The 25,450-nt window shown below is 59.1% G+C and overlaps 1 protein-coding gene across 2 annotated transcripts in view; it reads left to right on the forward strand.

The window, feature by feature from the left end:
* The window catches only part of LOC144741449 (copine-4-like), a 30,835-nt gene extending 6,619 nt beyond the window's left edge, over nt 1–24,216 (forward strand). For both annotated transcript variants that reach the window (XM_078623973.1, XM_078623971.1), the window contains exons 2-16: nt 994–1,293; nt 3,615–3,809; nt 5,290–5,364; nt 6,844–6,918; nt 9,011–9,094; nt 11,354–11,443; nt 15,181–15,279; nt 15,695–15,781; nt 16,711–16,770; nt 17,323–17,456; nt 18,358–18,412; nt 19,144–19,195; nt 20,490–20,623; nt 22,132–22,368; nt 22,775–24,216. In XM_078623973.1, coding sequence (XP_078480099.1) covers nt 1,048–1,293; nt 3,615–3,809; nt 5,290–5,364; nt 6,844–6,918; nt 9,011–9,094; nt 11,354–11,443; nt 15,181–15,279; nt 15,695–15,781; nt 16,711–16,770; nt 17,323–17,456; nt 18,358–18,412; nt 19,144–19,195; nt 20,490–20,623; nt 22,132–22,368; nt 22,775–22,912 — 1,761 coding nt within the window. In that variant the 5' untranslated portion in view covers nt 994–1,047 and the 3' untranslated portion in view covers nt 22,913–24,216. The remainder of the gene's footprint in view (nt 1–993; nt 1,294–3,614; nt 3,810–5,289; nt 5,365–6,843; nt 6,919–9,010; nt 9,095–11,353; nt 11,444–15,180; nt 15,280–15,694; nt 15,782–16,710; nt 16,771–17,322; nt 17,457–18,357; nt 18,413–19,143; nt 19,196–20,489; nt 20,624–22,131; nt 22,369–22,774) is intronic.
* The last annotated feature ends 1,234 nt before the right edge of the window (nt 24,217–25,450 follow it).

Consider the following 25,450-nt stretch of genomic DNA (forward strand, 5'->3'; position numbering starts at 1 on the left):
ATAAATTCAAATCGTATTGTGTTGTCATTTTTGCATTGGATGTGTATGGATGTGTTGTGTGTGCGCGCGTATGTTCGCTCTACGTGTCTATGCTATGGGGAGCGGTGGTGCAGTGGTTAGCGCACTGCGCTACGAACCCGGCGACCCAAGTTCGTGTCTCGCTCACGACCAAGACGAGTGACAGTGACTATGCGAACCAGTTGTAGGGTCCCGTAGGTCGACTCACCCTTAAGCATGAGTCCCTGCTGCGCTGTGTAAACATCACCACTGGGAAGACAAAGGCGGCCGGGCGTGGTGTTGGCCGCCCACCCACTCGTACGCCGAAGGCTACACGTGGGATCTTAATCTGTCTGTTTTGGTGTGTGTGTGTGTATATAGTGTGTGTATATCGTGTGTGTGTGTAGTGTATCGTGTGTGTGTTAGGTGTGTGCGTATATATTTTGTTGCTGTGTATGTTGTCACCCGTGTTACATTTATGCTCATGAACCTCACCTGGACCTCCTCTAGGTCGACTCAGCCACAAATAGGTATCGACAGCGTTCCGTGGACACAAGCTGTCAATCGGCCAGGGCGTGGTGACCACCACCACCACCCTCTCGTGCGCCGTTTAACCCAACATCGGTGCTCGCTAACAGCACTGTCCCCACGTCGTCTGGGATGGCCCAGACGGCGCGGGGGAGGCCTTCACCCAGCAGTGGGTCGCCCGAAGGATCTGTGACTCGCCCCGCTGATATTCTCGCTCCGCAGCGCGGCGAGCAACTCCAGTGGCCACAGAATAAACACGGGGACGCAACCCGGCACGGGAGCGCAACCCATTCTCGCGCTTCCCGACTGCGGATTACTTGTAGCCAGCAGCCCGGACGTCCCTTGGCCGTGGCCGACCATCACTCCCTCCAGCCAACCAGGAAGCCAGCCAGCCAGCAAAACTTGTTTCTAATATAGCATGCTGTTTCACGTGGTTTTACTCATCATCCAAGTTGCGCGGATGTCCAGGTACCCCCGTCGCCCCCGCTGGAGGCCGGGCAAGCGGCGCCCAGCAGCGGCAGCATGAGCCGCCCGGAGAGCGGAGCCCCGACGACGACGACGACGACGCCGCCGCCGACGCCCCCGGGAGAGTCCCCGGCGGCACCGCTCCCCGCGGCCGGGCCCGGGGCCGTGGCCGTGCCGCCCAGCCCGTGCCTCTCCAAGGTGGAGCTGCGGGTGTCGTGCCGCGCGCTGCTCGACCGGGACGCGCTCTCCAAGTCCGACCCGTGCGTCATGCTGCTCATGCAGTCGCGCGGACAGTGGGTGGAGGTGCGTGCGCGTGCCCGCGGCGGCGGCGGCGGCGGTGGTGGTGGTGTTGGGGGGGTAGGTGGTGGAGTTGTGGTGGTGGTGGTGGTGGAGTCGGTGGTAGTGGTGGGGTTGGTGGTGGTGGTGGTGGTGGTAGTGGTGGAACTGGTGGTGGTGTGGTTGGGAGAGTGGTGGTGGTGGAGTTGTTGGTGGTGGTGGTGGTGGTAGTGGTGGAACTGGTGGTGGTGTGGTTGGGAGAGTGGTGGTGGTGGAGTTGGTGGTGGAGTTGGTGGTGGAGTTGTGGTGGTGGTGGTGGTGGGGTTGGTGGTGATGTGGTTGGGAGAGTGGCGGCGGTGGTGGTGGTGGTGGTGGAGTTGGTGGTGGAGTTGGTGGTGGTGGTGGTGGTAGTGGTGGAACTGGTGGTGGTGTGGTTGGGAGAGTGGTGGTGGTGGAGTTGGTGGTGGAGTTGGTGGTGGAGTTGGTGGTGGTGGTGGTGGGGTTGGTGGTGATGTGGTTGGGAGAGTGGCGGTGGTGGTGGTGGTGGTGGTGGTGGAGTTGGTGGTGGAGTTGTGGTGGTGGTGGTGGGGTTGGTGGTGATGTGGTTGGGAGAGTGGCGGTGGTGGTGGTGGTGAGGGCCCTGTAGACTGTCGGGGCAAGTGCAGACACAGCGCTCCCAGACGCAATCACAGCCACCACCCTGCCCCGCCCGTCAGCCTCAATGCCGCCGGTCTATTCCAATCACCGAAGCTAAGCCGGTTGGAGCCTGGTTAGCCCGTCGATGTGCGACCGCTTCGCATCCACGGCCCTGGGTACAAGACAGAAGCACGTGCGGCTACAGTGCAGAATCCCCCCCCCCCTGCCGCCGCGCACGGAGACCCGGCGAGGCTTTCGTGGAAACATGAATGAAACGATCGCAATTGTCGCGCTTGTGACTCTGAGCACGGACGGGGAGACGACTGCCGTCTTCATTTAGAACGCGGCGCTCGGTTTTTAATTTGCGCGATTCGAGTTTAAACGCGGCGCGAGTGCCGTGCAAGTGTGCGGCGGCTGTCAGCCTCCTGCGTCAGCCACGGTGATGATAATGTCGTCATCATCATCATCATCATCTTTAGCCATGGTCTATCCGCTGCCAGATGAAGGCCTCCCTAAGCCATATCGAATGTGTTTGTTTGTGTGTACCGGACTTCACCACGCTGGTCAGTGCGGGTTGGTCAACGGGAGGAGGGCAGGACCGGTTCTGGTCTCACTCGACGTCAACCGCGGCCGGGAATCGAACTCGGGTGCGCCTGGTTCAGAGCGCAGTGCGCTTACCACCACACTGCCTCGCCACTCCCACGACTCCCAAAGTCGACGTGATCACGGTCCGTGGCCTGTCCACTGCTGGATGAAGGCATCCTCCGTCACGCCGACATCGACCCGCGTCGCCCCTGGAGGGGACGTGGGGGACGTGGGGGGGGGGACGTGGGGGGGGGCGCGTCCCCCGGGCCGCGGGGACGGCGTCGCGTTCGCCGCGAGGTGTCTCCGTGAACGGGACGCGGCCCCGTTCGGGGCGGGCACTCTGACTGCGGCGGCGGCGGCGCTAATCCCTGTTCGGCATTTCTGAGCGTCTCGTGGAGATTAGACGTTCATATGCCGGGGCATATTAACGTGTAATTCATATGCCGGGGCACACGATATTCCCCGGGCACTTCCTTCCGAATAATCTCACACCGCATCAAAGACAATCAAACTCCCTTCCGTGGCGAAGATAATAGAGGAGTGTCCAGGCGGTACAACTGCGCCGGAACCCACAGGGTGGGGGGGCCCAGGGCCGATCGCGCGACGCGGCAGCGGCACGCGTCGCGTCTCTGCAACAATCCGCGCGCGAGACGTTCCGAGCCACGCCGCTGGGGACGTCTCCGCACCTCGTCGTTGGGGGCGCTATCAGGAGGCGCGCGCGTCTCGTGCACGCGCGCGCGCGTCTCGTGCACGCGCGCGCGCGTCTCGTGCACGCGCGCGCGCGTCTCGTGCACGCGCGCGCGTCTCGTGCACGCGCGCGCGCGTCTCGTGCACGCGCGCGCGCCGTGGAAGGAGCCGAGTCGCGCCCGTCTGCTGCTGATGATGATGGCGGTGTTTGGTGATGATGGCGATGATGATGATGGCGATGCCTGCTGATGGTGATGAGGGCGGTTTTGGTGATGGTCCTGTTCACCGCCATGTATTCACGTGGACCCTGTACAAACATGTGACTCCCGCCACTCGCACGCGCCCACTGCATGCTCGCGTGCCCCCGTGTCCCCCCCCCCCCTCACGTGTCCCCCCGGCGTCCCACCCCCCCCCCCCCGTGTGTCCCCCCGGCGTCCCAGGTGGAGCGCACGGAGGTGATCAAGAAGAACCTGCACCCCGTCTTCTCCAAGGTCTTCACCATCGACTACTACTTCGAGGAGGTGCAGAAGCTCCGCTTCGAGGTGTTCGACATCAACAGCAGCAGCAGCAGCAGCGTCCCCTGCGGGCCCCGCGAGGACGACTTCCTGGGGGCCGCGGAGTGCACCCTGGGGCAGGTGCGGCGCGCGCGCACAGAGACAAAGATACAGACAAAGGTCCCTCGTGTAGCCTGTACAGGCTGTGGCGACAAGTGCTGTTAGCACGCGCTACTCGTTTAAGGCTCAGTCGACCTAGGAGGAAGCCAAGTACCGGTGCAGAGATTCGTCGCTGGTTGACGCGGGTCGAGACAGACAGAGAGACAGAGTGACGGACAGACAGACAGACAGAGAGACAGAGAGAGAGAAACAGAGAGACAGAGAAACAGACAGAGAGACAGAGAGAGACAGAGAAACAGACAGAGAGACAGAGAGAGACAGACAGAAAGACAAAGAGACAGGGAGACAGAGACAGACAGGGAGACAGAGAGACGTCCTGTGCTCCTCGTGGAGCGAGTTGCGGCCCCTCCTCTCCCCCGCACTGTGGCCTCGACTCGGAGCGCAGTCCGCGTGACCTCGTTAACCCAGCCCCATCACCCAGCCCCATCACCCAGCCCCATCACCCAGCCCCATCACCCAGCCCCATCACCCAGCCCCATCACCCAGCCCCATCTTCTTCACGCAGCCAGGCAGAGAGCGCCTTCCCGGCATTCGCAGTGCTCGCAAGCAGCCCTTGCCCCACCAGTCTGTCAAGGCTACACGGGGGATCTTTGTCGCCGTGCGGTGAGAGGGGGAACAGGTGGGAGGGATGGGGCTGGGGTGGGAGGGATGGGGCTAGGGTGGGCGGGGCGTGTGAAGAACCGGGGGGGTAGAGGAAAGGGCGGGGGGGGGGCAAAATTAAAGGGGGGGCGGGGTTGGGGTTGGGGTGGGGCGGGGTGGGGGCGGGGGGGCTCGTGAATAATTGATGAGCGCTGATGGGCGAGGAGCTGCGCGGCGGTGATTTGAGTCGCGGCGGGGGGGGGGGGGGCACGCGCCCTTCATTACGGGACCCGGTCCATCACCCAACATCACTCACCCATCACCCAACATCACTCATCCATCACCCAACATCACTCATCCATCACCCAACATCACTCATCCATCACCCAACATCACTCATCCATCACCCAACATCACTCATCCATCACTCAATATCACTCATCCATCACCCAACATCACTCATCCATCACTCAACATCACTCACCCATCACCCAACATCACTCACCCATCACCCAACATCACTCACCCATCACTCAACATCACTCACCCATCACCCAACATCACTCCCCCATCACCCAACATCACTCCCCCATCACTCCCACATCACTCAACATCACTCAACATCACTCCCACATCACCCATCACCAATCGCGCATCATCCAACATCACCCGACATCACCCAACGCCACTCGACGCTGGTGGGGTCAAACGTGAAGATTCCGTCCGCTCCATACTTCACCAGTCTCGCTCCTCCATCCTCCTCTCCCCCGGCACCCCCCCCCCTCTCTCTCTCTCTCGTCATCGACTCTCTCGAGCCGACGACTCTCCGCGTGGTTTACTCGCGGCGTCCTCTGCCTGACAGATCGTGTCGCACAAGAAGATCACAAAGCCACTGGTCCTCAAGCATGGCAAGCACGCGGGCAAGTCCACCATCACAGTGAGTCCACCATCACAGTGAGTCGACCATCACATTTATTGTACAACAAACACCGCCCCTTTATGGACGCCAACATCCATGATCAATCCACTGCTGGATGAAGGCCGCCCTCCCCGAACCGTCTCCATCCCTCACCGGTCACGTGATGCAACCAACAGTCAATCCTTCTCGCTCCTTCTCGCTGCTCGCGATCCGATTCCATCGCTCCATCTCCGCGTGCCCTATGCAAGCAGCTGGTGCTCGTCGTGGTGGTGGTCGTGGTGGTGGTGGTCGTGGTGGTGGTCGTGGTCGTGGTGGTCGTGGTGGTGGTCGTGGTGGTGGTCGTGGTGGTGGTCGTGGTGGCAGTGAGCGTGGTGGTCGTGGTCGTGGTGGTGGTGGTAGTGAACGTGGTGGTCGTGGTGGTGGTCGTGGTGGTGGTGGTCGTGGTGGTGGTGGTCGTGGTGGTAGTGAGCGTGGTGGTGGTCGTGGTGGTGGTCGTGGTGGTGGTGGTCGTGGTGGTGGTGGTCGTGGTGGTGGTGGTCGTGGTGGTCGTGGTGGTAGTGAGCGTGGTGGTCGTGGTGGTGGTCGTGGTGGTAGTGAGCGTGGTGGTCGTGGTGGTGGTGGTCGTGGTGGTGGTCGTGGTGGTGGTGGTCGTGGTGGTGGTGGTGTCGTGGTGGTGGTGGTGGTCGTGGTGGTGGTGGTGGTGGTCGTGGTGGTGGTGGTCGTGGTGGTCGTGGTGGTGGTGGTCGTGGTGGTGGTGGTCGTGGTGATAGTGGTGGTCGTGGTGGTGGTGGTCGTGGTGGTGGTGAGCGTGGTGGTGGTGGTGGTCGTGGTGGTGGTAGTGACCGTAGTGCAGGTAGCGGACCTCCTTCCGACTGGACTGCTCATTAATGAGCACATCCCGCAGACGGAGCCGCTCATCAAAGCTCCGAATTGCTCCGTGGAGTTAATTGGTGCCCTGTGCCGGCGCACACCATCAGCGCTCCAGCGGCTCGCTCATGCGCTGCGACGAGGGCGCGATCCGGACTCCTCCACCAGAGTCCAAGCAGCGGAGGCAGCTCGAGTCGCGGTGCTCGCTAAGGCGCTTCTCTCTCTCTCTCGAGTGATGCACAGAGAGCGTGATCTGTGAGGAGGGCGAGCCGGGGAGATTGTGCGCGTGTGTGTCTGTGTGTATGTTGGACTTCTTTCGCACCGTACGTAGCCAACCGTGCAAATCGGAGGTGCGGTGAAGGACATAGTGTAGTTGGGGAGCGGTGGTCTCTATCTCACTCTCTCCCTCTGTCTCTCTATCTTACTCTCTCTCCACCTCCCTCTCTACCTCTGCCCCTCTCTCTCCTCGCTCGTCCAGGTGCCCGGCGTCAATGTCCGCGCCCTGCTCGACCCGCGCCCATTCCGCGCGTCCACCACCAACACAGGCCACGTGACACTTCGGCTCTTCGACTTGATTAGCAAACTCACTCTGCCCCCCTCCTGCCCCCCTCCTGCCCCCCACACTCTCAGATAATCGCCGAGGAGCTCTCGGGCAACAACAACTACGTGGAGTTGTTCTTCAGCGCGAGGAAGTTGGATGACAAGGTGAGGGGGGGGCAGGGGGGGGGGCATTCATCACAGTCCGCGTGGTGGCAACGTCACGCCGCGTGACCAATTACCGCGACCAATTACCGCAGCGCGTGCTCGGGGAAGGAGTGCGAGGGGGGTTGATGGAAAAGAGGGGGGGGGGGGGCTATGATAGTGCCCCCCCACCCCATTGTCTACAGGATGAGTCAAGGGCAGAGGCTGTTGGGGGCATTGTGAGCGATGAGACGCCGCAGCGCCACGCGCGCCCTACACACGCGCACCGCCTCCCTCTCCCTCTCTGTCAGCACAACGACAACAACTTCCGCCGCCGTTCGCTACTACCGTTGTGGTGACGTGACCACGACCCTTGTGCCAGGCTAGATGCACCTTGAGGTCACGTGAAGTATCAAAAGCTCACGAGCAGTAGGTCACGGGACAGACCCAGGTATCGTGGATTGACTGACCGGGATGACTGACAGATGCACCACCTGTTCTCCCCAATGTACCAACTCGCTGCGTTTTAGTCGCTCGCTGCTTCGCTCGTTGTTGTGAGCGTCGCTCCTCTGCCCTCCGTTTTTGCTGGAGGGCGACTGCCTCCAACTGCCCAGTAGCGTCCTTCACGAGCCTCCTCCACAGAGGTTGATCTTGACACCGCTGGTACCAGTCATCGGCAAGTCCACTCAGCTCCATATCCTCCTGTACCACATCACTCCATCTCTTCTGTAGGCCGTGCCGCGCCCGTTTAGCCCCCTCTATCCGGTCAAACGGAAGCTGCTTGGGCATGCGGTGACTGGGCATGCGGGCTACACGACCCAGCCAACGCATCCTCGCTTGCCGGAGGAGCTCACCGATGATGGGACTGTGTCGGGATCTGTCAAAGATCTGTGAGCTCGCACAATCCAGCCTGGTTAAATCCAGGATGGATCATTGGCAGGCCAGTCTGAATGTTTCAAACCAGTGCATACGTTCCTTTGGAGAGATCCACGTTTCGCAAGCATAGAGAAGGGAGGACATCATTGTGGCCGATAAGAACCGGAGCTTCGTGTGAAGCGACAGGCCAGGTAGCTTCCAGACAGCCGTGGGCAGCTGAGGCATCATCATCGACAGCGTCAACATCATTGACATCATCAATATCATCATCATTAGTATCATTCACATCACTACCATTATCATCACCATCATCGTAATCATCACAAACCTAATCATCATAATTGACATCATCACTACCATCATCATTGTCATCATTTATATTATCACCACCTACATCACCATTATCACACATTTAATCATCATCGTTGACATCATGACTACCATCATCATCACGATCATCATCACCACCACCATCGGCATCATCATCATCGCCACTTATCATCGGCATCATCATTCGTTGCTGTTGCGTTACATTAAGTTATCAGTGCCTCCACCTGCGCGCAATATCACGACCGGAAATCGCAACGCCTGGAGTGGAGTGCGGAGCCTCCACGGAGCCCGCAGTTGCCGCTCTGCCGGCGGCTGGAGCCGAATTTGATTATAAAAAAATAAATAAACAGCCACACGGAGCATCATGGGCGGGGGGAGAGGGAGGGAGCGGCCTTCATTATCGCGGAGGAATAAAAGCAATTTTCAGAAATGTCAGCAAATGTGTTAGAGATTTAGAGATAATGTAGTTGGCGTGCGAGAGAGGGGATTGTGTGTAAGGCCCGCGGGGCGAGGGGGGGCAGAGGGGGTACAGGGGGGAGGGGGTAGAGGGGGGAGTAGGAATGGGAGAGAGGGGGTACAGGTGGGGGGGGATAGAGGGGTAAAAGGGGTGAGGAGAGAGGGGAGGGTATGGAGGGGAGAGGGTAAATAATGGAGTGGGAGGGAGAACGGGAGAGGGGTAGGGCTGGGAGGATGATTGTTGGGATCGGGATACGGGTTTCGTATTGGGATGTCGCCACTCGTGAGGGGTCCCCTGGACGTGACGTCACGAACAGACCACCACCGGTCACGCGAACGATCCCTGACACCTTCCGCCACGGTTCAAGCGGGGTCCGGGCCAGGGGGTCTGTACCCCTCGACCCGCGATCCCCAACTTACACCCACCCCGCGCCCCGCCCCCCGCCCCCACCAGGACCTCTTCAGCAAGTCGGACCCCTTCCTGGAGATCCACAAGCTGGACGACGACGACACCTTCCAGCTGGTGCACAGGAGCGAGGTGCGGGGGGACGGGGGGAGGGGGGGGGGGCTCCTCGCGCTGCCGTTGCTCGCCGCGTTGTCCACAGCCTCGGCCCGCATTTGTTCAAAGCAAAGAATGTTCACCAACCTGCAGTAGTAGTATTGTTGTTAGCGCGATTAGCGATACCCCAGCGTAGCCCTCCTATACTGCTCATACGAAAGGAATGACGCTGTCGGGAACGCATCCCCATACACATAATGGTATAATGACCCCTGTTAGCGCTGACTTGAATAGCGCTCCTCACCTCTCCAGAGATCTGCCTGCACTCTCCACGTGCGAGTGAACACCGCAAGAGTTGTATGATTCACTCCTGATTTTATTGAGGGGGGGGGGTCAGATCGCATAAATAAAATGTGTCGTAAACCCTCCCGCACCCGACACGGCCGATTAATAAACGTCATAACGTCATCACATTGCTCGCGAAAGCCGCGTGCGTGTCGGTAGGCCGTTGTGAGTCCACATCGGCCGGCCGGCTGCTCCGCAGACCGAGATGTTGTCTGGAAGCGCTCACGAAACTCGCGCCGCCTCCCGCTCCCTGGGCCTTATCAGCAGAGTCAGGCTCGGTGGACAGACGCTGCCGGGTCACGGGGATGTTCTTGGCACGAGCCCTCTCTCGACACCCCGTGGCACCGATAACAATGATGGGCACGTGATTCTCGGCTGTGATGACGACTGCGTACCAAGACGCGTTACAGACGGAGTGTGCCACAGATGTCACACCATCGACATCACCATCGGCCATGGTCAATCCACTGCTGCGTGAACTCATTCATCCCCCTCCCACCACCGCTCTCATGATCCTCCATCGTAGCAACCCACCGAGCACCTAAAACTAAAGTAAACTATGTTTCATTTCCCCAGGTAAGGCCACTGAGCTATATAGACGTGTTTTCAGAAGCGACCTGGCTATCACCAATTATCGCTCAACGAAGTTGCCAAATGCTCTAACCGCGTGTTTCTAAATGTGGAGGGAAAACTCGTTGAGCTCATCGGCGCTGCGGATTCACCGTCCACTTCCCTCCATCCGATGCACGACGACCCCGGGCTGGGAAGAGTCCCACGTGACTCGGGCTTCGGACGTGGCAGTGGGGACGGGGGGGCGGGGGGGGGTAGAGCAAGTCTGGGTGGTGGGGAGGGGCTCCGGAAATCCTCCCTCCTGGGGGAGGGGAGGAGGGGAGGGCGCGGGGGGCTGTCTCTGAGCAGGAATATTAACGCGGGCAAGGTCGGAGGAGGGGGTGGCCTGACGCGGCCGCCAGCCCCACGCCTCCCTCGAGGCGACCGACGATAGTCTGACGTCACAAAGACACGAGTCGGCCATACTGTGGCGGCCTCAAGGCCGATGTCTCCCGCCGTGGTGACATCGCCATGACACCGAACAGTCACCGGCCCCCGACTGGCAGACGCAGCCCGGGCTTGCAGGCCACCTGCTCACTCACGGCGGCACCGCTGTGACGGCACCGCTGTGACGTCACCGCTGTGACGGCACCGCTGTGACGTCACCGCTGTGACGACACCGCTGTGACGACACCGCTGTGACGACTCCGCGACTCGCTGTGACGGCACCGCGACTCGCTGTGACGTCACCGTGACTCACTGTGACGACACCGCTGTGACGACACCTCTGTGACGACACCTCTGTGACGACACGGCTGTGACGACACCGCTGTGACGACACCGCTGTGACGTCACCGCTGTGACGACACCGCTGTGACGACACCGCTGTGACGACTCCGCGACTCGCTGTGACGGCACCGCGACTCGCTGTGACGTCACCGTGACTCACTGTGACGACACCGCTGTGACGACACCTCTGTGACGACACCTCTGTGACGACACGGCTGTGACGACACCGCTGTGACGACACCGCTGTGACGACTCCGCGACTCGCTGTGACGGCACCGCGACTCGCTGTGACGACACCGCTGTGACGCCACCGCGACTCGCTGTGACGTCCCCGTGACTCACTGTGACGACACCGCTGTGACGACACCTCTGTGACGACACCTCTGTGACGACACCGCTGTGACGACACCGCTGTGACGACACCGCTGTGACGACTCCGCGACTCGCTGTGACGGCACCGCGACTCGCTGTGACGTCCCCGTGACTCACTGTGACGACACCGCTGTGACGTCACCGCGACACCGCTGTGACGACACCGCGAGGTCATGGCGAGGCTGCACCGCGGGGGGTGACGTCCCCTGGGCCCCCCTCCCCCACTCCTTGCCGTGTGCCCAGGTGATCAAGAACAACCTGAACCCCGTGTGGGCGCCTTTCACCATCTCCATCAACTCGCTCTGCAGCTGCAATTACGACAGACTAATTAAGGTAATTAGCCGGGTGGTGTGGGGGGGGGTCTTGGGGGAAGGGGGGGTTTTGCCCAAATCTCGCGGAGTTTCGCCTCCTCCCTCCCCCGGAGTGTCTGAGTCGGTGAGCCGAAGTTGTGGTTTTGTATTCGTGACTGTGGCTGTTTTCGTGGGGTGGCCGTGTTGCCTGTGGTGATGACTGTGGCCCTGGTGGTGATGACTGTGGCCCTGGTGGTGATGACTGTGGCCCTGGTGGTGATGACTGTGGCCGTGGTGGTGATGACTGTTGCCTGTGGTGGTGATGACTGTGGCCGTGGTGGTGATGACTGTGGCCCTGGTGGTGATGACTGTGACCGTGGTGGTGATGACTGTGGCCCTGGTGGTGATGACTGTTGCCTGTGGTGGTGATGACTGTGGCCGTGGTGGTGATGACTGTGGCCCTGGTGGTGATGACTGTGGCCGTGGTGGTGATGACTGTGGCCCTGGTGGTGATGACTGTGGCCCTGGTGGTGATGACTGTGGCCCTGGTGGTGATGACTGTGGCCCTGGTGGTGATGACTGTGGCCGTGGTGGTGATGACTGTGGCCCTGGTGGTGATGACTGACCGTGGTGGTGATGACTGTGGTCCTGGTGGTGATGACTGTGGCCCTGGTGGTGATGACTGTGGCCCTGGTGGTGATGACTGTGGCCCTGGTGGTGATGACTGTGGTCCTGGTGGTGTTGACTGTGGCCCTGGTGGTGATGACTGTGGCCCTGGTGGTGATGACTGTGGCCGTGGTGGTGATGACTGTGGCCCTGGTGGTGATGACTGTGGCCCTGGTGGTGATGACTGTGGCCCTGGTGGTGATGACTGTGGCCCTGGTGGTGATGACTGTGGCCCTGGTGGTGATGACTGTGGCCCTGGTGGTGATGACTGTGGCCCTGGTGGTGATGACTGTGGCCCTGGTGGTGATGACTGTGGCCCTGGTGGTTGATGACTGTGGTCGTGGTGGTGATGACTGTGGCCCTGGTGGTGATGACTGTGGCCCTGGTGGTGATGACTGTGGCCCTGGTGGTGATGACTGTGGCCCTGGTGGTGATGACTGTGGCCCTGGTGGTGATGACTGTGGCCGTGGTGGTGATGACTGTGGCCCTGGTGGTGATGACTGTGGTCGTGGTGGTGATGACTGTGGCCCTGGTGGTGATGACTGTGGCCCTGGTGGTGATGACTGTGGCCCTGGTGGTGATGACTGTGGCCGTAGTGGTGATGACTGTGGTCGTGGTGGTGATGACTGTGGCCCTGGTGGTGATGACTGTGGCCCTGGTGGTGATGACTGTGGCCCTGGTGGTGATGACTGTGGCCCTGGTGGTGATGACTGTGGCCCTGGTGGTGGTGACTGTGGCCCTGGTGGTGATGACTGTGGCCCTGGTGGTGATGACTGTGGCCCTGGTGGTGATGACTGTGGCCCTGGTGGTGGTGACTGTGGCCCTGGTGGTGGTGACTGTGGCCCTGGTGGTGATGACTGTGGCCCTGGTGGTGATGACTGTGGCCCTGGTGGTGGTGACTGTGGCCCTGGTGGTGATGACTGTGTCCCTGGTGGTGATGACTGTGGCCCTGGTGGTGATGACTGTGGCCGTGGTGGTGATGACTGTGGCCCTGGTGGTGATGACTGTGGTCGTGGTGGTGATGACTGTGGCCCTGGTGGTGATGACTGTGGCCCTGGTGGTGATGACTGTGGCCCTGGTGGTGATGACTGTGGCCGTGGTGGTGATGACTGTTGTCGTGGTGGTGATGACTGTGGCCCTGGTGGTGATGACTGTGGCCCTGGTGGTGATGACTGTGGCCCTGGTGGTGATGACTGTGGCCCTGGTGGTGATGACTGTGGCCGTGGTGGTGATGACTGTGGCCCTGGTGGTGATGACTGTGGCCCTGGTGGTGATGACTGTGGCCCTGGTGGTGATGACTGTGGCCCTGGTGGTGATGACTGTGGCCCTGGTGGTGATGACTGTGGCCCTGGTGGTGATGACTGTGGCCGTGGTGGTGATGACTTTGGCCCTGGTGGTGATGACTGTGGCCCTGGTGGTGATGACTGTGGCCGTGGTGGTGATGACTGTGGCCCTGGTGGTGGTGACTGTGGCCCTGGTGGTGATGACTGTGGCCCTGGTGGTGATGACTGTGGTCGTGGTGGTGATGACTGTGGCCCTGGTGGTGATGACTGTGGCCCTGGTGGTGATGACTGTGGCCCTGGTGGTGATGACTGTGGCCGTGGTGGTGGTGACTGTGGCCCTGGTGGTGATGACTGTGGCCCTGGTGGTGATGACTGTGGCCCTGGTGGTGATGACTGTGGCCCTGGTGGTGGTGACTGTGGCCCTGGTGGTGATGACTGTGGTCGTGGTGGTGATGACTGTGGCCCTGGTGGTGATGACTGTGGCCCTGGTGGTGATGACTGTGGCCCTGGTGGTGATGACTGTGGCCGTGGTGGTGATGACTGTGGCCCTGGTGGTGATGACTGTGGCCCTGGTGGTGATGACTGTGGCCCTGGTGGTGATGACTGTGGCCCTGGTGGTGGTGACTGTGGCCCTGGTGGTGGTGACTGTGGCCCTGGTGGTGATGACTGTGGCCCTGGTGGTGATGACTGTGGCCCTGGTGGTGATGACTGTGGCCCTGGTGGTGGTGACTGTGGCCCTGGTGGTGATGACTGTGGCCCTGGTGGTGATGACTGTGGTCGTGGTGGTGATGACTGTGGCCCTGGTGGTGATGACTGTGGCCCTGGTGGTGATGACTGTGGCCCTGGTGGTGATGACTGTGGCCCTGGTGGTGATGACTGTGGTCGTGGTGGTGATGACTGTGGCCCTGGTGGTGATGACTGTGGCCCTGGTGGTGATGACTGTGGCCCTGGTGGTGATGACTGTGGCCGTGGTGGTGATGACTGTGGCCCTGGTGGTGATGACTGTGGCCCTGGTGGTGATGACTGTGGCCCTGGTGGTGATGACTGTGGCCCTGGTGGTGATGACTGTGGCCCTGGTGGTGATGACTGTGGCCCTGGTGGTGATGACTGTGGCCCTGGTGGTGATGACTGTGGTCGTGGTGGTGATGACTGTGGCCCTGGTGGTGATGACTGTGGCCCTGGTGGTGATGACTGTGGCCCTGGTGGTGATGACTGTGGCCGTGGTGGTGATGACTGTGGCCCTGGTGGTGATGACTGTGGCCCTGGTGGTGATGACTGTGGCCGTGGTGGTGATGACTGTGGCCGTGGTGGTGATGACTGTGGTTATGATGCTCCGTGGTTGGTGACGGTGGTCATGTTGTGATTGTGGTTATTGTGGTTATTGTGGTTATTGTGGTTATTGTGGTTATTGTGGTTATTGTGGTTATTGTGGTGGTTTACTGATGGTGGTTGTGTTAATGGTTATGACTGTGTTTGTGACTGGTTGTGGTTGTATTTATGGTAGTTGTGGTTGCGGTGGTTGTGGTGGTTGTGATCTCAGTTTGTGGTGTTGCTGGTGGTGGTGGTTGTGGTGGTGGTTGTGATCTCAGTTTGTGGTGCTGGTGGTGGTTGTGGTGGTTGTGATCTCAGTTTGTGGTTGTTGTGGTTGTGGTGGTTGTGATCTCAGTTTGTGGTGGTTGTTGTGGTTGTGGTGGTGGTGGTTGTGATCACAGTTTGTGGTGGTGGTGGTTGTGGTGGTTGTGGTGGTTGTCATTTCAGTTAGTGGTGGTAGTTGTTGTGGTTGTGATCTCATTTTGTGGTGGTGGTGGTGGTTGTGGTGGTTGTGGTTCAGTTCGTGGTGTGGGACTGGGACTCAAGTGGGAAGCACGACCTCATCGGGGAGTTCTCCTCGACATTCAACGAGATGCTGGGAGCCCGCGATGGCAAACAGGTACCATCATCATCAACATCATCATCACCATCATCATCAACATCATCATCACACATTACCATCATAACATCATCATCATCAACATCATCATCAACATCATCATCAAGATCATTATCATCATAACATCATCATCAACACCACCAACACTACCAGCACCACCATCATCACCACATCATCAACACCGACATCATTATTTCCACAACCACCATCACCACCACGAACATCAATCATTACCAGCTCCACCATCATCACCATTAAAATTATGTTTCCCAACTCTCACCACCATTACCACCACCACCACAATGATCATCACCATCACCATTATCCCATCATCATCAACGTAACAATGACCACCACCATCAACACAATCATCAGTATCGCTATCCCCCCCCCGCTGCCCCCCCCCCCCTTGCAGGTGCAGTGGAACTGCATCAACCCCAAGTACAAACTCAAGAGGAGGAATTACAAAAACTCTGGGGTCGTGATCCTCACGCAGTGCAGGGTGAGCGGCACCCACGTGTCACCACACCGCCGCGGTCACTGCTATTACCTGGTGGATTGCTGCTGTTGTTGTTGTTGTTAATAACATCATACGACGCACAAAATAACAACGGTGGCTTATTACCGAGACCAACGCAGCAGCATCCTGGATGGTTTGGCTCTCTGGCTATCGGGAGGGCGTTGACGTTGAAGGACGCAGTAGACGTGGGAGCACAGAAGTACAGCACAACGGTGGACTTGGCGGCCCTGCCCTCACCCTAACCCTACTCTGGGCCACAACCTCGACCCGCGATGTCCTGCGACTCAGCGTTGCAGCATAGTCCCTGCACGGCGCGGAGTGTACACATCAGCACCGTGCGTATGTTTGCTGAACTTCTTTTGCACCGTACGCAGCCAACCCTGATAATCGGAGGTGCGGGGGAGACAAAGGCGGCCGGGCGTGGTTGTGGCCACCCGCCAGCGTGGCGAGCACCATCGTCCGTGCTCGATAACAGCACTTGCCCCAACAACCTGTACAGGCTACACGGGAGATCTTTGTGTTGGTGTGTGTGTGGGTGCCCCCACCCCGTAACTCGTGGCCAGCCCCCCCCCCCCGCTACACCACCCCCCCCCCCACACTCCCCCCCTACACCACTCCCTGCTACACCCCCCCCCCCGCTACACCCCCCCCCCCGCTACACCTCCCTGCTACACCCCCCCCCCCCCGCTACACCCCCCACGCTACACCCCCCCGCTACACCCCCCCCCCCCGCTACACCCCCCCCCCCCGCTACACCCCCCACGCTACACCCCCCACGCTACACCCCCCCGCTACACCGCCCCCCCCTCTACAGCCGCCAACTCACGTCGGCCTCCCCGTCCCGTGGAGCGCCTCTTCTCTAACGCCCCCCCCCCCCCCACGTGTCTCTCTCCCTCGCGCGCGCCCCGCAGATCCAGCGAGTTTACTCCTTCCTCGACTACATCATGGGGGGCTGCCAGATCCAGTTCACGGTGAGGACGCGCCTCGTCCCACTCACCCCCCTCTCCCTCCTCGCCCCGCTCTCCCCACTCTCCCTCCCCGCTCTCCCCACTCTCCCTCCCCGCTCTCCTCTCTCTCCCTCCCCGCTCTCTCCCCGCTCTCCCCGCTCTCTCCCCCCGCTCTACCCCAGCTCTCTCTGCTGCACGTGGCGAGTCACCCAGCGCTGTCGAGGCAGTGAGGGTTCGTCTATACTCCTGCTGCCGCTACTGCCGCTGCTGCCGCTGCTACAGCTGCTACTACTGCTGCTGCTACAGCTACTACTTCCGCTACTACTGCTGCGACTGTTGCTGCTGCTACTGCTACTACTGCTGCGACTGTTTCTACTACTACTGCTGCTACTACTACTGCTGCTACTGCTGCTACTACTACTGCTGCTACTGCCGCTACTACTGTTGCTACTACTGCTGTAGCTGCTACTACTGCTACTACTACTGCTACTACAGCTGCTACTGCCGCTGACACAGCTGCCGCTCCGTTGCGGCCGCATGCGGAGGAGATTCTGCAACGGTCGACTCCCCACGCAGGTGGCGGTGGACTTCACCGCCTCCAACGGGGACCCCAAGAACTCGTGCTCGCTGCACTACATCCACCCGTACCAGCCCAACGAGTACCTCAAGGCGCTCGTGTCCGTGGGGGAGATCTGCCAGGACTACGACAGGCACGGCAGATCGCAGGACGAACCCCCCCCCCCCCTTGCCCCCCCCCCTCTCACTTCTCAGAGTCTGAGACCCTAAGCGATCTCCTGCTGCCCCCGTTAACAATTCGGGCATTGGGTGCCGATCGCCCGTTTGCAGCCCTCCAGGGCCAGTGGTGGGAATTCCCCCTTCCCTGTGGCGGGGGGTGAGTCGATCCACGGCACAACCGCCGTCGACCTACCTGCAAAGTGGTACTGATTTTTTGCACCCCCCGAGGGATGATGGACCGATTCGAAACCACCGCCAAACGTGATTTCAACTCACGACCTTCCGAGTGGCCACACAAACCACGTGGGGGCCGGAGAAGTCGCGCGAGTCGGGTCGGGGGCGAGCAGGGGACACACGACCCGGACACAACGGGGACGCGATGGGCAACGCAAGCACACAACGGTTTATAAACGAGCAACCCGTGTACCACGTGCCTCGTGTACCACGTGCCTCGTGTACCGCGTGTCTCGTGTGTCACGTGTACCATGTGTCTCGTGTACCACGTGCCTCGTGTGACACGTGTCTCGTGTACCACGTGCCTCGTGTGACGCGTGTCTCGTGTACCACGTGTCTCGTGTACCACGTGTCTCGTGTGACGCGCGTCTCGTGTGACACGTGTCTCGTGTGACGCGTGTCTCAATGTACCACGTGTACCGCATGTCTCGTGTGTCACGCGTCTCGTGTACCACACGCTTCATGTGACGCGTGTCTCATGTACCACGTGTACCACGTGTCTCGTGTGTCACGTGTCTCGCGTACCACGTGCCTCGCGTACCACGTGTCTCGTGTACCACGTGTACCACGTGCCTCGTGTACCACGTTCCTCGTGTACCACGTGCCTCTTATGACGCGCGGCTTTTGTGTTTCTGTTCGCAGTGACAAACTCTTCCCGGCGTACGGCTTCGGAGCCAGGATCCCCCCCAACTACCACGTGCGTCGCACTGCGGGCCGAGCGTGACGTCACAAAGAACGACGATTCGCGTCACGACGATTCTGATGACGATGATCGTTATGACGATTCTGATGACGATTATTATCATGACAGTTCGGATGACAATTAGCGTTATGACGATTCTGATGACGATTATCATTGACGATTCTCATGACTATTACAGTACAATTAATTTTTATTCATGAATTTCACATTAATTATTTTGAACACAATTAGTATAAGTAGGATACTGATTATTCATTAATTTAAAATTATGATTGTGATGCTACTTCCTCTAGGACCCTAATTATTACATAATTCATAAGAGTTGTGACATTTGACGATTATGATCGTCATTATCATAATGATGAGTTCAAGTGTGGGCTACCCTGGCCCAATGTGTAAGAGTGGCCCAAGTCCTCCAGCTCGCTCTGGTGGAGGACCTTGCAGGGCTGCGCCTTTAACCTGTTCACCCTGGGTACCCTCTGCTGCGGCGCGCTTCCGAGGCGTCCACCCGGCATGGGCCGAGTCCCACGCACGTGGCACGGAGCACGTGGCCACTCGCTTCAGCGTGGCCACAATCAGACACGTGACGCGTCCGTCACTCCGTTGGCCACGCGGCCTTAATCCTGCTGGGACTGCATCGTTACAGCAGCATTGGTTCAGCATGAGCACCACTCTGAAGCGATGGTTCCCAAATTCGCTGTCTCATCGGTTGGTCTCGTTCGCAGGTTTCCCACGACTTTGCGCTCAACCTCAACCTGGACAACCCCGTGTGCGAAGGTACAGCTCGCTGATTCCATCACCAACATCATCACGGTTACGGTTACCATCGTGCACGGTGCCATTATACTCGATTGTTATCGGCGAGTTATGGGGGTGATGTTGATATACAGTCTACATGTTGATATACAGTCTACGTGTTGCTATACAGTCTACATGTTGCTATACAGTCTACGTGTTGTTATACAGTCTACATGTTGCTATACAGTCTACATGTTGATATACAGTCTACATGTTGATATACAGTCTACGTGTGAACATCGCCACTGGGGAGACAGCGGTTCTGATCACCCACCCCCTCGTGTGCCGTGCCGGCCTTCACAGGTGGTGCTCGCTCACAGCACTTACCCCAAAATTATGTTAAGGCTACACGGGGGACATTTGTATTTGTGTTTTTCTTTTTAACGGAGTCCCGATTTTAAACATATTCATGTTTGGGGTCTGCCCCTCTAGCCCTGCCCCTCTAGCCCCCTGCCCCTCTAGCCCCCTGCCCCTCTAGCCCTGCCCCTCTAGCCCTGCCCCTTTAGCCCTGCCCCTCTAGCCCTGCCCCTCTAGCCCCCTGCCCCTCTAGCCCTGCCCCTCTAGCCCCCTGCCCCTCTAGCCCCCTGCCCCTCTAGCCCTGCCCCTCTAGCCCTGCCCCTTTAGCCCTGCCCCTCTAGCCCTGCCCCTCTAGCCCCCTGCCCCTTTAGCCCTGCCCCTCTAGCCCCCTGCCCCTGGCAGTCTCAGTCATCACAAACGATCTTCATCGTGGATGAGGATCCTCGTGAATTCTCGTCGTCGAGATTCTGCATTGCAGTGGTCGTGCTCCGACTTCGTCGTTCACGATGAGCGTGATGACTATAATCTGAATGTTTGACATCATTCATCACCACCACCATGACTCGTGATGACGATCATCGTCAGACAAGTAAACACGCGGATAATTGCTGTGGTCTTTCTCGTCACCATAATCATAACAAATCTCAAACCCATGAATATGCATCGCCTTGATCACAATAATTACCATTTGCATAATGATAATACATCATCAAGCCGTGACGCAGCATCGTCATCATCGTCATCATCCTCTTTCTTCGCCTGAGTCTGAATGGAATTGTGACACTCTCAGGGGGGTGGGGGGAGCGGGTGGGGGGGGTGGAGCGGGTGGGTAGCAGCGCTGGACTGTGAGTGACGGTGCGGGGTGGCCTTCATCAGCAGTGGATAGAGAGTGGCTCGCGACGACGACGGTGGTGATTGCACGGGTAGCCACTGCATTGCCCGCTGCTGATGTTACTGCTGCTGCCACCCCCCCCAGGCATCCAGGGCGTGGTGGAGGCCTACCAGAACTGCCTGCCCCAGATCCAGCTGTACGGGCCCACCAACATCGCCCCCATCATCAACAAGGTGGCCAAGTTCGCCATCGAGGAGGAGAACACCAAGCAAGCCTCGGTACCCCCCCTCCTCCTCCACCTCGTCATCATCGTCACCCTCAGTCCCCCCACCCCACATCCTCATTCCCCCCCCTCGTTCCTTCTCCGGCTCCCCCCACTCCTCCACGCGCCTCCTCCCCCACATCCCCCATATCCCCCTCCACCCCCACCGTGTGAGCAGCTCAAGGCCGCGCTCACGCCACCATCGCGGGGGGGGCGAGGTGGGGAGGGGGGCGAGGGGGGGGGGCGAGGGGGGGGGCTCTGCCCTTGACAAGAGCGATCACTTTGAGTCTCTGCGTTGGCTGTGATATTTGTTGAGATCTGCTGTGGTTATTGATGTCTGTTGATGTTTGTTGTTGTGGTTATTGATGTCCGTTGATGTTTGTTGTTGTGGTTATTAATGTCTGTTGATGTTTGTTGTTGTGGTTATTGATGTCTGTTGATGTTTGTTGTTGTGGTTATTGATGTCTGTTGATGTTTGTTGTTGTGGTTATTAATGTCCGTTGATGTTTGTTGTTGTGGTTATTAATGTCTGTTGATGTTTGTTGTTGTGGTTATTAATGTCTGTTGATGTTTGTTGTTGTGGTTATTGATGTCTGTTGATGTTTGTTGTTGTGGTTATTAATGTCTGTTGATGTTTGTTGTTGTGGTTATTGATGTCTGTTGATGTTTGTTGTTGTGGTTATTGATGTCTGTTGATGTTTGTTGTTGTGGTTATTGATGTCTGTTGATGTTTGTTGTTGTGGTTATTGATGTCTGTTGATGTTTGTTGTTGTGGTTATTGATGTCTGTTGATGTTTGTTGTTGTGGTTATTGATGCTGTTGCTGCTTGTAAGAATAGTTGTTTATCGTTGTTGACGTATGTTGATGTTTGTTATGGTTATTGATGTTGTTGATGTTTGTTGTTGTGGTTGTTGATGTTGTTTGATGGTTGTTGCTGTTGTTGATGTCATTGTCATCATTGACCCAGCGCTGTGGAGGCAGTAGCGAGGGTGGGTGGATCACACACAGACGTTGTTGTGAAACTCCATTCACGTGGGCGTCAGGGAGGAGAAGGCGACACAGCAGAGTGCGGACTAATCACCATCTGTTTACATTTGTACAGGGATTGAGTGTTGCCCCCTCGCACGCGTGGGGGCTTTTTTCGCGTGTTCCGGTTTCCTCCCACGTGTATAATAGTAATAATAATAAACATCTCTCGCTCAATCAGCAGAAGACATCTGACGAATAAAACGGAGCAGCAGCAGCGGGACCCTACTGAGTCATGGGACTTGGGATGGCTCTCCTTGATTGCTCCTCTTATACCGTTACCAGTAATCGGGTTCAATGGTCATCATCACCATCATCACTCTCGTTGTCGTGATGACGACTGAACCCTGGTGTGGTGGTGGTGGTGGCGGTGGTGGTGGTGGCGGTGGTGGTGGTGGCGGTGGTGGTGGTGGCGGTGGTGGTGGTGGTGGTGGCGGTGGTGGTGGTGGTGGCGGTGGTGGTGGCGGTGGTGGTGGCGGTGTCCGTGCGGCCGAGCAGCAGTACTTCATCCTGCTCATCCTCACGGACGGCGTGGTCACCGACATGGCGGACACGCGCGAGGCCATCGTGCGCGCCTCCCACCTGCCCATGTCCATCATTATCGTGGGCATCGGCAACGCCGACTTCACCGACATGCAGATCCTGGACGGGGACGACGGCGTGCTGCGCTCGCCGCGCGGGGAGCCCGCGGCCAGAGACATCGTCCAGTTCGTGCCCTTCCGCGACTTCAAGAGCGTGAGAGCGTCCTCCACCACCACCGCCACCACCGCCGCCACCACCACCACCGCTGCCACCACCACCGTCGCCACCGCCACCACCGCCACCACCACCGCCACCACCACCACCACCGCCACCACCACCGCCACCGCCACCACCACCACCACCGTCACCGCCACCACCGCCACCACCACCACCGCCACCACCACCACCGTCACCACCGCCACCGCCACCACCACCACCACCACCGCCACCCCCACCGCCACCACCGCCACCACCGCCACTACCGTCACCACCACCACCACCACTGCCACCCCCACCGCCACCCACCACCTGCCCATCTCGGTCGATGGCAGTGAAGTGTGTTGTCGAGTGACGACGACGAGCCGCGCGTGTCTCCCGCGTGACCACGTGGTGCGTGCAGGCGTCCCCGGCGGCGCTGGCCAAGTGCGTGCTGGCGGAGGTGCCGCGCCAGGTGGTCGACTACTACGGCAGCCGCCGCGTGGAGCCCTGCAGCCCCTGTCTGCACTCGCAGCGCGTGCCCTCCACGCTCGCCCTCTAGGCAGCCTCGGGACGTGCCCTCTGCCCTGCCCCTATAGACGTAGGGCACACTCTCTACCCTGGGCTCATTGATACAGGCGTGGCGTCTATCGTGCCCTTATAGACACGTGGGCAGGGCTGAGGGAGGGAGGGAGGGGCTACCAGCTTGCCACGTGTCCTTGTTGAGCCGTCCAGACGAGTGTCAGAATCCCTTAATCCCCTCTGCTGATCGGAGTCCTGCCGTCACCTGGGGGGTGACGGGATGAACGTGAATGGGGGGCGGAGGAGAGCGGGCAGGGCTAGGGGTGGGGAATTCCTCCACCACCATGCCCTCTGAGATTCCATGCTCTCTGAGAGGGCATGCCCTCTGAGAGGCCATGCCCTCTGACAGGCCATGCCCTCTGACAGGCCATGACCTCTGATAGGCCACGCCCTCTGACAGGCCACGCCCTCTGAGAGTATCGCCCCCACCTGCCCCCCCCGCCCCAACCCCCGCCATGTGAACAGACAGTCCGCACCGGCGTGCGACAGTTCCCAGGGCAGAAAATTGGTTTTCTTAAAAACGTTTACATATTCCTCATGAAATATGAATCCCAAATAGTGTTTAACTTACAATTGCCCGAAAATAAATATATATATATATCATGGGCGTCGTTTCGGCCAAACAGCCCTTCGAGGCAGCGAGACGTGCCGGAGACACGGCGTGATGGTTGGAGGCTGCACTCTACACCACAGACACAGACACGGGGTGGTGGTTGGAGGCTGCACTCTACACCACAGACACAGACACGGGGTGGTGGTTGGAGGCTGCACTCTTCACCACAGACACAGACACGGGGTGGTGGTTGGAGACTGCACTCTACACCACAGGCACAGACACGGGGTGGTGGTTGGAGGCTGCACTCTTCACCACAGACACAGACACGGCGTGGTGGTTGGAGGCTGCACTCTACACCACAGACACAGACACGGGGTGGTGGTTGGAGGCTGCACTCTACACCACAGACACAGACACGGGGTGGTGGTTGGAGGCTGCACTCTTCACCACAGACACAGACACGGGGTGGTGGTTGGAGACTGCACTCTACACCACAGGCACAGACACGGGGTGGTGGTTGGAGGCTGCACTCTTCACCACAGACACAGACACGGCGTGGTGGTTGGAGGCTGCACTCTACACCACAGACACAGACACGGGGTGATGGTTGGAGGCTGCACTCTACACCACAGACACAGACACGGGGTGGTGGTTGGAGGCTGCACTCTACACCACAGACACAGACACGGGGTGATGGTTGGAGGCTGCACTCTACACCACAGACACAGACACGGGGTGATGGTTGGAGGCTGCACTCTTCACCACAGACACAGACACGGGGTGGTGGTTGGAGGCTGCACTCTACACCACAGACACAGACACGGGGTGATGGTTGGAGGCTGCACTCTACACCACAGACACAGACACGGGGTGGTGGTTGGAGGCTGCACTCTACACCACAGACACAGACACGGGGTGGTGGTTGGAGGCTGCACTCTACACCACAGACACAGACACGGGGTGGTGGTTGGAGGCTGCACTCTACACCACAGACACAGACACGGGGTGGTGGTTGGAGGCTGCACTCTACACCACAGACACAGACACGGGGTGGTGGTTGGAGGCTGCACTCTACACCACAGACACAGACACGGGGTGGTGGTTGGAGGCTGCACTCTACACCACAGACACAGACACGGGGTGGTGGTTGGAGGCTGCACTCTACACCACAGACACAGACACGGGGTGGTGGTTGGAGGCTGCACTCTACACCACAGACACAGACACGGGGTGGTGGTTGGAGGCTGCACTCTACACCACAGACAACAGACACGGGGTGGTGGTTGGAGGCTGCACTCTACACCACAGACACAGACACGGGGTGGTCTGATGGCCATGCGGGCGGCCAACGAGAGGCGGCGCAATGCGGACCGAGTCAGCTACCGATGCAGGCGCCGGGGTTGCTGCTTCTGCTGCTACTTGCGCGCCACTGCCGACAGCAGCGAGTTTCTTTTTGTGTTTGATGTCGAAGTTTGCGGCAATTGCCCCCCCCCCCGACCCTTGCCCTGGGCGCGCCTCTCTGCATAATGCAACATACCCGTGCACGGGTGGTACGTTGTATGAATGCGCGTATCGACTCTCTCTCTCACTCTGTAACTATGCGTGCAGAATTCCCATAGCTGCGCGCGTGTGTGGATGTCGATGATGTGTGCTCGCGTGCGAGATGTGTCTGCGCGTGTCTGTGTGTGTAATGGTGTAATGTCTGAGTGCGTGTCTGCGTGTGTGCGTGCGTGCGTGTGTGCATGAGATCGTGTGTAAGCGTATGCGTGCGTGTATGAATGCTAGATTGTGTGAAGAGCGGTGGTGTAGCGATTAGCCCACTGTGCTAAGAACCCGGCGACTCGAGCTGGAATCCCGCTCACGGCTGCCAACACCGGTGACAATTATTTGAACCGGTCCTGGGCCTCCCCTAGGTCAACTAAACCTCAAAAAGAGTACCTGGCGCGATGGGTAAACAAAGGC

This window comes from Lampetra planeri, unplaced genomic scaffold, assembly GCF_965212315.1.
Source record: "Lampetra planeri unplaced genomic scaffold, kcLamPlan1.2.h2 scaffold_552, whole genome shotgun sequence".
Lineage (NCBI taxonomy): Eukaryota > Metazoa > Chordata > Hyperoartia > Petromyzontiformes > Petromyzontidae > Lampetra > Lampetra planeri.